The sequence below is a fragment of the Equus caballus genome, chromosome 5 (genome assembly GCF_041296265.1).
Source record: "Equus caballus isolate H_3958 breed thoroughbred chromosome 5, TB-T2T, whole genome shotgun sequence".
NCBI lineage: Eukaryota > Metazoa > Chordata > Mammalia > Perissodactyla > Equidae > Equus > Equus caballus.
This window is the reverse complement of record NC_091688.1, coordinates 42,542,905-42,557,367: the sequence shown is the minus strand read 5'-3', so window position 1 is coordinate 42,557,367 and position 14,463 is coordinate 42,542,905. Positions and strand designations below refer to the sequence as shown.

At 51.2% G+C, this 14,463-nt stretch overlaps 1 protein-coding gene across 1 annotated transcript in view; it reads left to right on the top strand.

Moving 5' to 3' along the window:
* INTS3 (integrator complex subunit 3) overlaps nucleotides 1-14,463 on the top strand; it is a 36,646-nt gene that overhangs the window by 18,826 nt on the left and 3,357 nt on the right. Inside the window, exons 8-24 of the mRNA XM_001495203.7 lie at nucleotides 712-841; nucleotides 2,150-2,247; nucleotides 3,821-4,012; nucleotides 4,969-5,056; nucleotides 5,559-5,638; nucleotides 6,090-6,181; nucleotides 6,527-6,633; nucleotides 7,374-7,493; nucleotides 7,870-7,999; nucleotides 8,431-8,485; nucleotides 8,720-8,823; nucleotides 9,347-9,391; nucleotides 9,596-9,715; nucleotides 11,503-11,656; nucleotides 12,751-12,819; nucleotides 13,669-13,744; nucleotides 14,161-14,274. Coding sequence (XP_001495253.1) covers nucleotides 712-841; nucleotides 2,150-2,247; nucleotides 3,821-4,012; nucleotides 4,969-5,056; nucleotides 5,559-5,638; nucleotides 6,090-6,181; nucleotides 6,527-6,633; nucleotides 7,374-7,493; nucleotides 7,870-7,999; nucleotides 8,431-8,485; nucleotides 8,720-8,823; nucleotides 9,347-9,391; nucleotides 9,596-9,715; nucleotides 11,503-11,656; nucleotides 12,751-12,819; nucleotides 13,669-13,744; nucleotides 14,161-14,274 — 1,774 coding nt within the window. The remainder of the gene's footprint in view (nucleotides 1-711; nucleotides 842-2,149; nucleotides 2,248-3,820; nucleotides 4,013-4,968; nucleotides 5,057-5,558; nucleotides 5,639-6,089; nucleotides 6,182-6,526; nucleotides 6,634-7,373; nucleotides 7,494-7,869; nucleotides 8,000-8,430; nucleotides 8,486-8,719; nucleotides 8,824-9,346; nucleotides 9,392-9,595; nucleotides 9,716-11,502; nucleotides 11,657-12,750; nucleotides 12,820-13,668; nucleotides 13,745-14,160; nucleotides 14,275-14,463) is intronic.

Sequence of the window (14,463 nt, the reverse complement as noted above, 5' to 3'; positions counted from 1 at the left end):
ATGGACACTGCTACACCACAGGCACAAGCTGTGCTTGTGTGCCCTCTGTTAAGTCATCCTTCCCACCTGCCCGCTTGGGTAACTGCCATGGTCAAGTGGGGTTGTGAATTGTCCACGCTCAGATCTCCCAAGAGAGATCCTAGAGCTCTGCTCTCTAATGCAGTAGCCACTGGCCACAGGTGGCAATATAAATATTCATTAAAATTAGATAAAATTTTAAAATTGAGTTTCTTAGTTGAATTGGCCACATTTCAGGTGCTGGTTAGCTAGATGTGCCTCCTGGGTATCCTTTTGGACAGCACAGGTAGAGATCATATCCACTCTCACAGAATGTTCTCTTGGACTGAATGAGTTTTGGGGTAAGGTGTCTGGGACTCAACTTGTCAGTCCTCTCCTTTTGGATCTTGGTCTCCCTTGACCTGGGCCAAAACAATGCTGGGAGGAGAGGGGTGTAGGTTAATGTGAAAGCCAGCAGGGCTTCCGCAGTTTCCAGTAAACTCTCATCCTTGATATCAGTCCCCAGTTTCCAGCTCTCTTCCCCTGAGCAGTTAGGAGCCAACCCCTTGGTTCCAGAAGAAATAATATAGTCCCTTCGACCCTCTTTCCTTCCCTTTCTAGAACGTGTTGTTCCTTTGTCCTCCCTGTAGCAGGTAAACAATCCATGTTTTTCTTCTTTCCTGTCCTCCCCGCCACCACCCCCCCCCAATCAAGTTCATGGAATGTTTGATGATTGGCCGGGACCTTGTGAGACTACTTCAGAATGTTGCCAGGATACCAGAATTTGAACTGCTTTGGAAAGATATTATCCATAACCCTCAGGCCTTAAGTCCTCAGTTCACAGGTAAGTAAGGCTGGGTCTCCTGTGCTTGAGAGGTGGAAGGTCAGTGTATGTGCTGCTAAGTCAAGAGGGCAGAGGTTGGTGGGTCAGAGGCTGTGGCAGTCAGGTGGAGGAAGACTGGGACAGGGCAGGCCCTGCCAAGTACAGCTGGATGTGGGAATGGCAGAGGTACAGAGCAATTCGTGTGGTTCGCAGACGGCCCGTACTTGGCAGACTCAGGCTGTCGTTACTGCTATGAGAAAGTGGGACAGAGAACTGTGGTCCTCCTCCCCCGGCAGCTCCGTGGCTCAGGAGGTGAGCCGATGACCAGTGTCCAGCCTCACTGAGTCCAGCAGGGGAGTCAGAGGTCAGCTTGTGAGACTGAGGCAGCAGAGGGGCTGGAATGAGTCCTGTAAGAGAAGGCTCCTCCCCAGAGCAGTCTTGCCTTTGAATTCCAAGGACCCAGCTTGGCCAAAATCCTCTGTGGGGGAGGAAAGAGTCTGTGTGCCTCCCTGTGACAAGGTCCTTTTCATATGGCTCCTCTTGCCAGGGTTCTGCTTATGGTTTGAGCAATAACTGTACAGCTTTGCTCCCCACCCCACCTCCAGCATGCGTGTGTGTGTGCGTACACAGCAGGAACGCGGTAGTCTAGGACCTAGGAAGTCAGGAGAGAAGAGAGGGAAGTCCTGGTTCTGCCCTATCTTGTACTGCTCTTATATTGAACATGTATTGTGTTGTTTTGAGTGCCTGCTGTGTGCTAGGCACATGTATGTTAACTCATTTAATCCTCAGGACACCCCTGTAAGATGGCTATTTTACTTTCCATATTTACAGATAAAGAAAATGAGGTTCAAGGAGATTAAGTAATTTGCCCAAGGCCACACAGCTAGTAAGTGTCAGAGGCAGGATTTGGATCCAGGTCTGTCTGACTGCAGAGCTCGTGCTTATGCCACAACACCACATTGACCCCAGGACCCAGTGATGGGGCCCCCAGGAGCAGGAAGAGAGCCTAGGGTTGTCCACATTTTCCCCTTAACTTTCCCACATGTTGCCAGCTAGAATGATGTGAGTAGGGGACTCTGGATGGCCAGCAGGAGAAGAGAATGAATATATCTGGGTCCTGGGGACGGTGGTTGGTTGGAGCAGAACATACAGGATGCTGGCTAGAACCCCCACTTGTTCCTATGCTCAACCTCTCTGGGTCTTGTCTTAGAATTCCCCATGAGCAAGACCACTGGCCATCAGTCACCTGGCCCAGGTTCCCCACCTGCCTTCCATTCCTTCTGGTCCTTAGGCTTCTCTCTTTTTTCTTCCCTTCCACACTTGGTTCAGGTATCCTGCAGCTTCTTCAGTCAAGAACATCCCGAAAATTCCTAGCATGTCGTCTAACCCCAGACATGGAGACTAAGCTCCTCTTCATGACATCCCGGGTAAGCTAAGCTATTGCAGCAGAAGGAGAAGTTGCAGGCACTGGCTGGGCTGCTTCTTCCAGCCCAGAGATCTGTTTCCATTGAGTACTGACTGGTGGAGTGGCAGTCAAGTGGTGCCCCCATCTCCCTGGCATTGGGCATGATGGTGCTAAGAACTGGGAATGCGGTGTTGAATAAGAAAGATGCAGTTTGAACTCTTGTGAAGCTTTCAGTCTATCTAAAGCAATCATTAAACCAATAATTGTGTGCAAATGTAATTTCAAATGTGAAATGCGTTATTAAAGATTAGAGTGAGAGTGTTCATTCTGGGAAACTCTCAGGAAGAGAGCTATGGCCTTTTGGTTTCTAAACATGGCTGAATTATGAAAGAATTGCTTGAGGAGCATGTCAAAAATACATCTTCCTGGGGCCCGGCCCGGTGGCATAGCTGTTAAGTTCGCACACTCTGCTTCAGTGGCCTGGGGTTCGCAGGTAGAGGCAAAAGTAGAGGACGATTGGCACAGATGTTAGCTCAGCAGCAATCTTCCTCAAGCAAAAAGAGGAAGATTGGCAACAGATCTTAGCTCAGGGCCTATCTTCCTAACAAAAAAAAAAAAACCCAAAACTTCCTGGATCCCACTCTCCCAGAGAATCTGATGAATCTGTATTTTTAACAGACTTTCCCGGTAACAACTCCTCTGCAGCCAGCCCGGAGTTAGGGAACCACTGCTCTAGCCAACTTTCAGTTTCCTAAGTCATCTAGGAGAACTGTCTAGATCAGTGCTGTCCCATGTGGTAGCCACTAGCCATGTGTTGCAATTTAAATTCGTTAAAATTAAGTAAAATTAAAAATTCAGTACCTCAGTTGGAGTAGCTATATTTTAAGTGCTTAGTGGCCACCATTGTTGCAGAAAGTTTTATTGGACAGTGTTGGCCTAGATGTATCTCTTTTTTTTTTTTTTTTTTTTAACGTTTCTGCTGTCTGTCTTGCTTGAATGTGGGGAATAGAAGAGGAAAACCAGATCTTTCCCCTTATTTAGTGTTGCTGTTTGCAACCACTTAGAGTCTGTTTGGGGAAGGACTTGCTGCAAGGAGGTTTGGAATCTCTGTACCTTGGATAATGATCCTGTCAGGTCATTCAACATCAGAGAGCTGTCAGTCAGTGCTGAGTGGGGAACAGCCTTAGCCCTTGTTCTCGAGGAACATTCCTTGCTGTTCATAAGTGGCTCAGGAAAAGAAGAAAAGATTATGCTTAGGACTAGAGATTCGGTGACCAGCACCGGAGTGAGGAGCCAAAACTGGACTGCAGTTGCAGTTGGGGGTAAATGTGACATCAGGTTGGTGACAAGAATGCATGTACCACTGGCACGAGAGGTAAGCTAGGAAGATTTTCAGCATTTTTTTAAATTAAGGAAGATTTAATTCAGGACGTCTTCCCAAAGGAGGGGAGACTTGAGAAGACAGTATGAGTTAAGGAATAAATGTGGGAAGAAATTGAGGTCTAGGTTGAATGGTTGAGTGGTGCTCATTTTCCTCTGTCCAGAGACCCCGCCCTTCCTTCGAGGTTTCTCTTTCCAATGTCCCCTTCCCCCAGGTGCGGTTTGGTCAACAAAAACGATACCAGGATTGGTTCCAGCGCCAGTACCTGTCAACTCCAGACAGTCAGTCTCTGCGCTGTGACCTCATTCGCTACATCTGTGGGGTTGTCCACCCTTCTAATGAAGTGCTGAGTTCAGACATCTTGCCCCGCTGGGCCATCATTGGCTGGCTCCTGACAACGTGCACGGTGAGGGGCTGGGCCGGAGGGTAGAGGCTGTTGGATGGTGAAGGGTCCCTCTGCCCTCGTCTTCCCCATATTTCCCTACTTCTTCCCAATCGTCTGGGCCACCTGACCCTGAAAGGTCCTTCTTTCACTCTTTCTCTCCTGAGTGTCAGCCCTGTCCCCTCTGACTTCGTGTCTCTAGGTTACGTACACTCGTTAGTTCCCATCTGGGTTTGGGGTTGAACGGGTTCATCTCTGCCTTTACTCCTGCTCCCCCAGCCTGGATTTCTGAGGCGCCCCTGTCTTTCCTTTTAGCTTCCAGAAACCACATGTGGTTATTCCTCTGAATCGTTCCTTTCTCAGATTCTGGACTTGTGTTCCTTAGACCCTGACTTTCATGCCTTTTGGCGGCAGCTTAGGACACTTCCCTTCTCTAAACGTAGTGCATCCACAGTGCACCCATTTCCTTCCCAGCCTTTTCGTCCCTGTGCCAGGGGCGGGGAACTCTCCTTCTCCCTCCCACCTCTCCTGACAGGGCCCCTCCCCCATCTGCCTGGGTCTTTGGAATGTGCTGATTCAGATGTGACAACAGGCTATTCCTAGGGGTCTTTCCTTCAGGAATATGCCTGGGGAGCCGGCAAGGGTAGCCTAGAGGCTGGTCAGAGTGCTCTCTCCACTGGAGGGGGGCGGGACAGGGGACTCCCAGGCCAAGATGTTCTCCCTTAGGGGATCAGGGACATGTTCTACCGGATGTATGAGAACAGGCCAATCCCTAGCGCCTAGGTTGGTGAGATCACAGGGTGCTCACACTCGTGTATGGACTTGGGTGCCCCTCACCCTGTGGGGGTTCCACCATGTCTCACTAGGAGCTGAATTTCACAGGTGGAGCAATCACAAGGACCCTGGAATCTGCCTTGGGCTTCTGAAGGGGAGGGAGCTGGTTGTTGAAATAGCCTTCTTTTTTCATTTCTCTTTTCCAGTCAAATGTCGCTGCCTCTAATGCCAAGCTGGCTTTGTTTTACGACTGGTTGTTCTTCAGCCCAGACAAGGATAGCATTATGAACATAGGTATGTGACCAAGACCAGGCCGTGCCACTCCCATCCCCCTGGCCCCGCCGCCTTGTCTCGGTGAGAGCAGTCATAAATCTCAGAGCAGTGTGGAGCGGAGCCTGCTTATCTGGGAGCAGTTCCGTTGTTCCTCATTGGTGCTCCCTTGACCTAGAAGGAAAATTGCTTCACTGGGGCCAAGCGATCACTCCACCTGCTTTGCTCCATAGCTTTATGCTTGGACTTCGGGTGGGGAGGGCCTAGGTAGAGGAAAGGGCTGTACCATGTCCTGCTTTTCCTCTCCTACTACCTCCCTTCTCCAAGCTGAGTGCTCGGGACAAGGGAGATGAGGACTCCCAGCTGTTTTGGGGGTTGTCTGCTTTTGAGTCTTCTCGATGGGAGTAGGGGGATGGGAATAGACATGGCTCTCTCTGGAGCCATTCATCTATATTGATACCTCATTTTATGGAGCTGGGAAGGGACTGTCTGATGTAGGGGAACCCTTTAATTCCACATTCTCCAGAACCGGCCATCCTGGTCATGCATCACTCCATGAAGCCCCACCCAGCCATCACTGCCACACTCCTGGACTTCATGTGCCGCGTAAGTGCTGTAGCCCTCTTTTCTCCCTGTGCCTGGCTGAGCAGAGTTAAGTGTGTGTCCCCTCTGACCTTATAGGTCAGTGACTAGGTCTTCCCGGTGCCCCTTGACTACGGGGGCAGAAGTCGTCGTAGGTCCTATCCCCCAAGTTAGGGAACGCCTCCCTTCCATATTCCCACTGTCTCCAGCTGGACCTTCCCATGTCTCCATGGAGTCTCTCAGCCTTGGGGATGATGACTTCATGTAGAATGTAGTCTCCTTGAGGAGCAGTTCTAGTAAGAGTTTCCCATTTTAGCAGCTTGGAATGGTCGGAAACTTTGATCCAGTTTTTTCTGCAGCCATACTCCCCAGTGTCCCCTGATCAAAACTGAGGCAGCTGTTTAGGTCTAATTCAGCAGAACACTCTGGCTGGGAAGTCCTGTTCTCATTCTCTCCTTCCCCTCTTCCCTCCTAGATCATCCCCAACTTCTACCCGCCTCTGGAGGGCCACGTGCGACAGGGTGTCTTTTCCTCCCTCAACCACATTGTGGAGAAACGGGTCTTGGCGTAAGGACTTGAGGAGTCTGTGGAGCAGGGGGGAGGTGCTTTCTCATTTTTCCCTTGGTCAGGCACTTCCAGAAAGTGCCAAACCACTGCTGACCCTTCCCCTTGAGAGGTGTAAAAAGTCCTGGCTCCACCTCAGGCTGCTGGGCATGTTCTCTTAAGTCAGAGGAGTTTCTCTCCTGCCGTCATATTACAGAAGGCATCACGTGCCTCCCCTGTCCCCTGGCGACCTTTCTGAGGATCTGAGTATGGCCCAGTTATACTGGCTGGGCTTAGACCTAGCTCTTCAACTCCATGTTGAGTTAGAAGTGGGGAGCTCTGATGCTGACCTTTCGTGTTTCCCATTAGGCATTTGGCTCCTCTATTTGACAACCCTAAATTGGATAAGGAGCTGCGGGCAATGCTGAGGGAGAAGTTTCCTGAGTTCTGCAGTTCGCCCAGCCCACCTGTGGAAGGTATGGAACGCTCCCATCCCATCCCTTGTTTCAAAAGAGGGATGGAGACATTCAGGGCCCCCGTTTAGGATGTCGTCCTTGTGCAGTTCTCCACCTCTCCAACACTCTCCAGTTCAGCTCCTCCTTCCCCGGCTTCTCTTTTTATTCATTTTTGTGTTGCCGCCTTTGGCTCTCCATCTCCGTCTCATCTTATTTGACTTTCCCTGATCTCTCTTGCTCTCTTCACTCCTGTCTTTTCTCTTACTGAGCTCTCCTCAGTAGCTAGAAGGCTTTCATGGAATATGCGCATCTCACGTTAGCTTTGCCCATCTCTTCTCTCTTCCCAGCCCTGGGCCCTCGCCCCTGATGAGAGGTCATCAGGTTGGGTCTCAAATCTTGTTCCCAGTTCCAGACACACACACACACATTTTTGTTTTAGGGTAAGGGCTTCAGCCAAGCTGAATGTCCCAACTTGGTTTTAAATTAAAGAGCACTTAGGACTGTCCCAGTCTTATCTGCTCGCTGATCCTGAGCTGAGCATAGAGGAGTCATGTCCTGTGCTTTCTTATTCCCGGCAAATCCCCTTGCAAGTCCTAGAGGGTTGTGAGGACAAGACGTTTGTCCTTTCAGGGTCCATATTCCATTTAGGTTATAAACTCCTTGTTCTCCCACTTGCCCTCTGGTCTCCCCTTCCCAGAAGCATGGGTCATATTAGAGGACATGGGAGCCCATCAAATGCCTTGTCTTTCTTTACTCCCAAGTCAAAATTGAGGAGCCAGTTTCCATGGAGATGGACAACCATATGTCAGATAAGGATGAGAGTTGCTATGACAACGCAGAGGCAGCCTTCAGTGATGATGAGGAGGATCTCAATAGCAAAGGTGAGGCTGGCAGCAAAGGTAGTTCGGTGGGGGGCGGGTGTCAACTTCGAGAGGGCCAGTTGGCTGGAGCAGCCTCTGGTCTCTCTCTCACCTTTACCCTATGAGATAGTTTTGTTAGTTTTGTTTGGATGGGACCCCATGGTGCAGAGCCCTGCACTTAGCACTGAAGCAAGAGGGCAAACGGGAGAAGTGGCCCCTGCTGTCGTTTGCTTCCCAGGGCTAGGGCAGGCACATGCTCAGGGAAGCGCTTCAGGTGCTCCCACAGCACTGAGCAAACAATGCGCACCACATGTGTGTGAGGAGGAGCACATTGCGCAGGGGCTGCCTCTGTTGCTGGTGTCTGGGCAAAGTGGCGTCTTTCCTAAATCCCTCCCAGGAAAGAAGAGAGAGTTTCGCTTCCACCCTATCAAGGAGACAGTTGTGGAGGAGCCAGTCGATATCACCCCTTACCTTGACCAGTTGGATGAGTCCCTAAGGGACAAAGTGCTCCAGCTACAGAAGGGCAGGTGGGAGCTCCTGTCCCAGGCTTTCCACCTGGTGCTTAGTGGGGTAGCAGGATGGTCTTGGAGGGGACGCAGTGGGTGTATGGAGAGGTGGCTGAAGCTGCACGAGAGATGCTTCTGCAGTTTAGGTTGGGAGGTGTGGGCTGGGAGTGGGGCAGCCTTGCTCCCCAGCACGCCGAGGTCTCCCTCCATTGGTTCTGAGGAGAAGAACCTCTGAGATCTGAAGCAGGATTGTGGGGATTTCCCTTCTCTTTGGACCTGTGCCCAGAGAGCAAAAAATCCTGCCCTAAAAGCTTCCCCACCAAGCCTGGATTCACACAGAGCTCCTTTGTTTTCTCTCTGTGCGTGAGTGTGCTTGTGCACACTGTTCTGGGTGTGTGTCCTGCCCTCTATCATTTACGTCCCTGAGATTTCCTCTCGCTTCTGCACTGCAGTGATACAGAGGCCCAGTGTGAGGTCATGCAGGAAATCGTGGACCAGGTCTTGGAGGTGAGGAACCCCCTACTTAGCAAGGAAGCAGCCCAGCCTGCACAGCTGAGAGCCCCCCAGACAACTGTCTCCCTCCTTCCCCTCCCCCAGATGGGTCCCCTCTGATGCGGGGAGGGGCTTGCTGATCCTAGAAGTGGAAGCAGATGAGTTCAGGGCTCTGGGTAGTGGGGGCAGGAAGGCTTGGGTCTGGATGGTGATAACCGCCCCCCCTTCCCCCCCCATCTCCCTACCCAGGAAGACTTTGACTCGGAGCAGCTGTCCGTCCTTGCCTCCTGCCTACAGGAGCTCTTCAAGGCCCACTTCCGAGGGGAGGTGCTGCCTGAGGAGATCACCGAGGAGTAAGGCTCATCTTTCCTGACTATCCCCCCAGGCCTCAGGGAGCCAGAAGGATGCTCTGATAGCCTGAGTCCAGGAGGCACCTTGCTGTGGACTTGAGAAGAATAATTTGTTCACTTGTTTTTATTCTCCCACATACTAATTTATTTAAAGAAGGACTTATTTTTGCCTGCTGAATGCTGAGTATCAGGGCGGTGGGCTGGCACCCCTCCTTCCCTGTGTGTCCTACTCCTGCCACTGCGCCCAGCAGCCCCAGCCTTTGCTGCTTCCGGTGGGGTCGGACCCTTGCCTGGACCTTCCCTGAAGGGCAGGAATCTCTCTTTGAGTGACGAGGACAACCCAGGTTGTGGTTGCATATTAGGAACCTGCTTTCCCTGACCAAGCCTCTGGGGCAGCAGCAGTTTACCTTAGTCTAGGAAAGGAGCAGGCTGGCATCTAGCCTCAAGCTGGTCATCCATGATGTCTGCCTGCAGCCCGCCCTTCCTGGGGTCACATCGACTCTCATGTATCACCCTCCTCTTGCAGGTCCCTGGAGGAATCTGTGGGGAAGCCTCTCTACCTAATATTTAGGTAAGCATCGACTGTAGGAGACGTTGACCCGTCACCGTCCCCTCTGTCGGCACGCGTTCACTTCAGTCCTCGGGTAATGGGACTCCCTTTCCAGGAAGGCAGGGGTGTGCAGTGGGCAAAGACAGCCCATGCCACCCCAGGGCTCCATAGGAGAGTCCGCCCTAGGTGAAGCTGTGCTGCTTTCCTGCCATCTCACACCCCCAGGAACCTATGCCAGATGCAGGAAGACAACAGCAGCTTCTCTCTGCTTCTGGACCTTCTCTCCGAGCTCTATCAGAAGCAGCCCAAAATTGGCTACCACCTGCTCTACTACCTGAGGGCCAGGTGCGTATGGTCCCCACATTAAGAAGGCGGCAGGAAGCTCCCTGGAGAGCCTCTCTCCTACTGTAGGTCCATTCCCTCACCCTTGGCTGTTATCAGCAGAGCCTTCCATGTGTGTGCTTTTTTTTTTTAAATAACAGCTTTAAAGTGTACAATTGAGTGCTTTTTAGTATATTTACAAAGTCATACGACTATCACTACTGTCTAACTTAGAACATTTTCATCACCCCAAAAAGAAATCCCTGCCCATTGGCTGCCATTTTCCCATTCTCCCTTTCACTCACGCCTGTCAACCACTGCTGTGCTTTCTGTCTCCAGATTTACTTATTCTGGATATTTCATCTAAATGGAATCATACAATATGCGATTTTCCTGACTGACTTTTTTTCACTTAGCATGATGCTTTTGAGCTTTATCACCCTTGTAGCATGTATCATCAGTACTTCATTCCTTTTCATGACCAAATAATACTCCATTGTATGGATATACCACCATTTTTTATCCATTCACCTGTTGATGGACATTTGCGTCCTTTCCATTTTTAAGTCTGTTGTGAATAGAGCTGCTATCAGCATTCATCTACAAATTTTTGCATGGACTTGTTTTCAGTTTTCCTGGGTATATGCCTAAGGATGGAATTGCTGGGTCAAACTATTTTTAAGTTTGTGAGGAAATGCTAAACTATTTTCCAAAGTGACTGCCACCATCATACATTCCCATCAGCAATGTGTGGGAGTTCTAATTTGTCCCCATGCTCCCCAACCCTTGTTATTGTCTGACTTTTTGATTCTAGCTGTCCTGAGTGTGAAGTGGTATCTCACTATGGGTTTGATTTGCATTTCCCTGGTGGCTATGATGTTGAGCATCTTACTGGCTATTTGTATATTTTCTTTGGAGAAATGTCTATTAGATCTCCTATTTTTTAGTTGGGTTATTTGTCTTTTTATTGTTGATTTTTAATAGTTCTTTATATGTTCTAGATAAAAGTCTCTTATCAAATATGTGGTTTGCAAATATTTTCTACCATTCTCTGGGTTTTCTTTTCACTTTGTTGATGGCATCCTTTGAAACACAAAAGTTTAACTTTTTTTCTCTTTTCATGAGGAAGATTGCCCCTGAGCTAACATCTGTGCCAATCTTCCTCTGTTTTGTGTGTGAGACGCTGCCACAGCATGGCTTGATGAGCAATGTGTAGGTCCATGCCTGGGATCCAAACCTGTGAACCCCAGGCCACTGAAGTGGAACACACAAACTTAACCACTACACCACTGGGCCAACCCCAAAAAGTTTTAAATTTTGATAAAGTCTAGTTTATTTTTTCTTTTGTCACTCGTGCTTTTGGTATCATGAAAATTTACTCCTATGTTTTCTTCTAAGAGTTGTGTAGTTTTGGTTCCTGTATTTAGCCCTATAACCCATTCTGAGTTAAGTTTTTTATATGGTGTGAAGTGGGGGTCGCCATGTGTTACTGCTCTCGTGCAGGAGAGAAGGCTTCCTCTAGCCTGACCTGAGCTCCCTCTCTCCTGTTCTTGACTCTCACCAGTTAGTAGCTTCACTAATTGTGGTCAGAGCCCTGTCTGGAGCACTGGGGAAAGATGGGGAAAAACAAGTGTCTCCTGGTTCCTCTAAGTTGTCACGCCCTTAGGGAAGGCAGGGGAGGGCCATTAGACAGATTAGCCCTGGGCATCCAGGGCAAGGGATTCTGGAGTGGGCGTCTGCTGAGGGATGTTGGAAGCTGGGTACTGGGTCCTAGGCTTGGGCTGCTGGCTTAGGCCCAACTGGTCTTGCAGCAAAGCCGCTGCAGGGAAGATGAACCTGTACGAGTCGTTTGCCCAGGCCACCCAGCTGGGTGATCTGCACACCTGCTTAATGATGGACATGAAGGCCTGCCAAGAGGATGATGTGCGGCTACTCTGCCACCTCACACCCTCCATCTACACGGAGGTCAGTGCCTCTACCTGTATCCATGGGATGGGGTGCAGTGCAGGGCACGCTCACGGGAGACTGCCCTATCTCATTGCACACAGCCCTGACCCTCTGCCCAGCCCCACTGCCCAGCCCCACTGACCTTGGTGGACCATCTCTTCCCACACCACAGTTGTCCCCTCCTTCCACCTCTCTTTATTAAAGGTTGAACAATATTTAAAACCACCAGAACTCCTATCCTGTGCTTTGTCTGTGGTGTGAGTTGGGGCCTGGGCCTCTAAACTCGGCTTCTTGGCTTTGGCCCCATCTTCTGGACCCCGGGACAGGTTCCCCAACCAGATCCATGTTCACATATCCCAAGCCCTCTTGCTGTCTGATGGCTGACCCTCGGATCCTCTCTAATGATTCTCAAAGACCAGGGCCTCTGTAGCGAAGACTCGGCTTTCATGTCCCTGGCCCGCTCACAGTCTCCTCTGGGAACTGGGACATAGGAGGAGGTGTCGGCTCTTCCTTCTCTCAGTGAACTTTCCCAGAAACAGGGAAATCAGAGCACTGGGTGTGGGCCTGACAGGAGGGACTGTGACCTCAGCCAGAAACTGGAGGGAGGAGGGTGCCGATGCCCAGCAGATGGCAGTTTCCTCCCTGCTCCCTCCTTGGTGAACTGGCCTCTCCAGAACGGGTCCTGCCTACCCCCCAACTCCCCTCACACACCCCAAACACTCTTTGGACCTTCTCTTCTTTGGACGAGAGTCATAGATTGGATTTCTTTGCTGCCAGAGACGCAAATGCTTGTTGCGTCTCCACTCCCTCACAGAACTGACCGTCGTGTCCCATCCCTTCCGGCTGTAGCTTTGTCTCTAGGTAGCGCCCCACTCCTTTCCTTAAACACACACACACACACTCCTCGTGGTGTGCACACACACACAACAAAACTTGGGTTCTTCAAGGATTAGATTCCCAGCTTCATAGCTGTCAGATCTCTGTTTCGGGATTTATGTCTGGCTAACCCAGCTGTCCCCTGGGCATGTGGTGAGGAAAGGGGACGGGTTATGAGGTGAAAGCCAGGGGGCGCATCTGGACTCCTGCCCTAGTTTCTCTCTTTGTCTCTCCAGTTTCCAGATGAGACCTTGCGGAGCGGGGAGCTGCTGAACATGATCGTGGCTGTTATTGACTCTGCACAGGTGAACACAGGGCTGCACCCGAGAGGCCTGGGAGGCGGGACTGGGGAAATCAGGGCCTCTGCCCCCGCTAGGCCTGCAGACAGGGAGCCTGTGCTGAACAGGCACACTGCTCCTGCCTGCTGCTGTGTGCACATTAGGCCGTGAGGGCTGGAAGGAACGTGGAGCCCCGGGGAGGCAGGCTGGGGCTGGGCCAGGCCCCCTGGAGTTCCCCTTATTCTCCATATTCTTTGGGCATTCCAGTCCACAGGGAAAGTCAGGGGGCTGTTTTTTAGCTCTCAACTGGCCTTCCCCTTGGCTCAGAATGAAAATGGTCAGACCATTTCTGTTTGACCTTTCCACCATGCGTGCGTCCCTGAGAGGCTATAGCTTTGCATGTGTCCGTTCTCAGGCCTAAACTGGGATCCCATTTCTGTTCCTCCTCTCCACTCAGTTGCCCCATCCATGAAAGAGGAAGCTTAGCACTGAAGAGTCCTTCCACCCACAGCTACAGTCCAGAGCTCAGCTCGTGTGGCCCTCTCCTCCTCAGGCCCAGGCTGGGATGGCTCAGGGGCCTGGACTATGGCCAGGGAGAGAAGTTGCCCATTCTCCCTCTGCCATCAGAGCATGAGGGGTGGTTTTCCTTAACTATTTTTGCCCCAAATATGCCTGTGGTTACCACTCAGGCCTGTTGCTCCTTTAGCAGCCCCTCCATCCTTCAGAGACCTGGCATCCATCATGTGTCAGTTCCTCCCCATCCCTTTAAACTAGGCTGTCACTTCCTCAGGGTTTCCCTGTGTGAGCCCTGCTGCTTCTCCTTCCATAATGTCTTCCTGGCCTCTTAGAACCAGTGGGTTCTGCCTTCTTCCTCAGCTCCAGGAGCTGGTCTGCCATGTGATGATGGGGAACCTGGTCATGTTTCGAAAAGACTCGGTCCTCAACATACTCAGTAAGTGAGCAAACCCTTAGGTACCCTGGGAGAAGGGGGACGGGTGGGCAGCCCTGTGTATTTTCTAGTAACAGGAAAACTGGTTCTGGGGCTGACAGTGGGATAGAATGTCACTCCACCCTGCTGTGTGGTCTTGGGCAGTGTCTCTCTGGATTCCTATTTCTTGCTCTGTAAAATGGAAGACTTATCTTTGTCCCCCCACCACCCCCTCCCCCCCCGGGGCTGATGGGAAGACAGAAGCTCTGCGAAGGCTTTGGGACTGCGCTTTGTGTGGAAAGAGAAAGTATCTGTAGACTTAGGACCACTGTCCCCGCCCCTGTACCATCCCTGCTTGCAGTGCTGGTAGTCAGTGCATTGGCCCTCTGTGTACGTGCATGAGAGAGAGAGAGAATATGTTTCTTCTCTGTCTCTTGCAGTCCAGAGCCTGGACTGGGAAACCTTTGAGCAGTACTGTGCCTGGCAGCTCTTCCTGGCCCACAACATCCCCCTGGAGACCATAATCCCCATCCTGCAGCACCTCAAATACAAAGGTGAGTAGTGCTGTGGGTAGAGAGCATGGGGGAGAGGACACTCCTGGTCCTAGAGGCCTCTAGGCTTCTAGCTGAGCCAGATCCACTGCTCCCCTTCCCACCGAAGGGTGGAAGGGCGGGCGCCCTGTCGGTCGCTCCTGCCCTTTAGATGACTCCTGCAGGCCCACTCTGAGCCCGGCACGGGGCTGG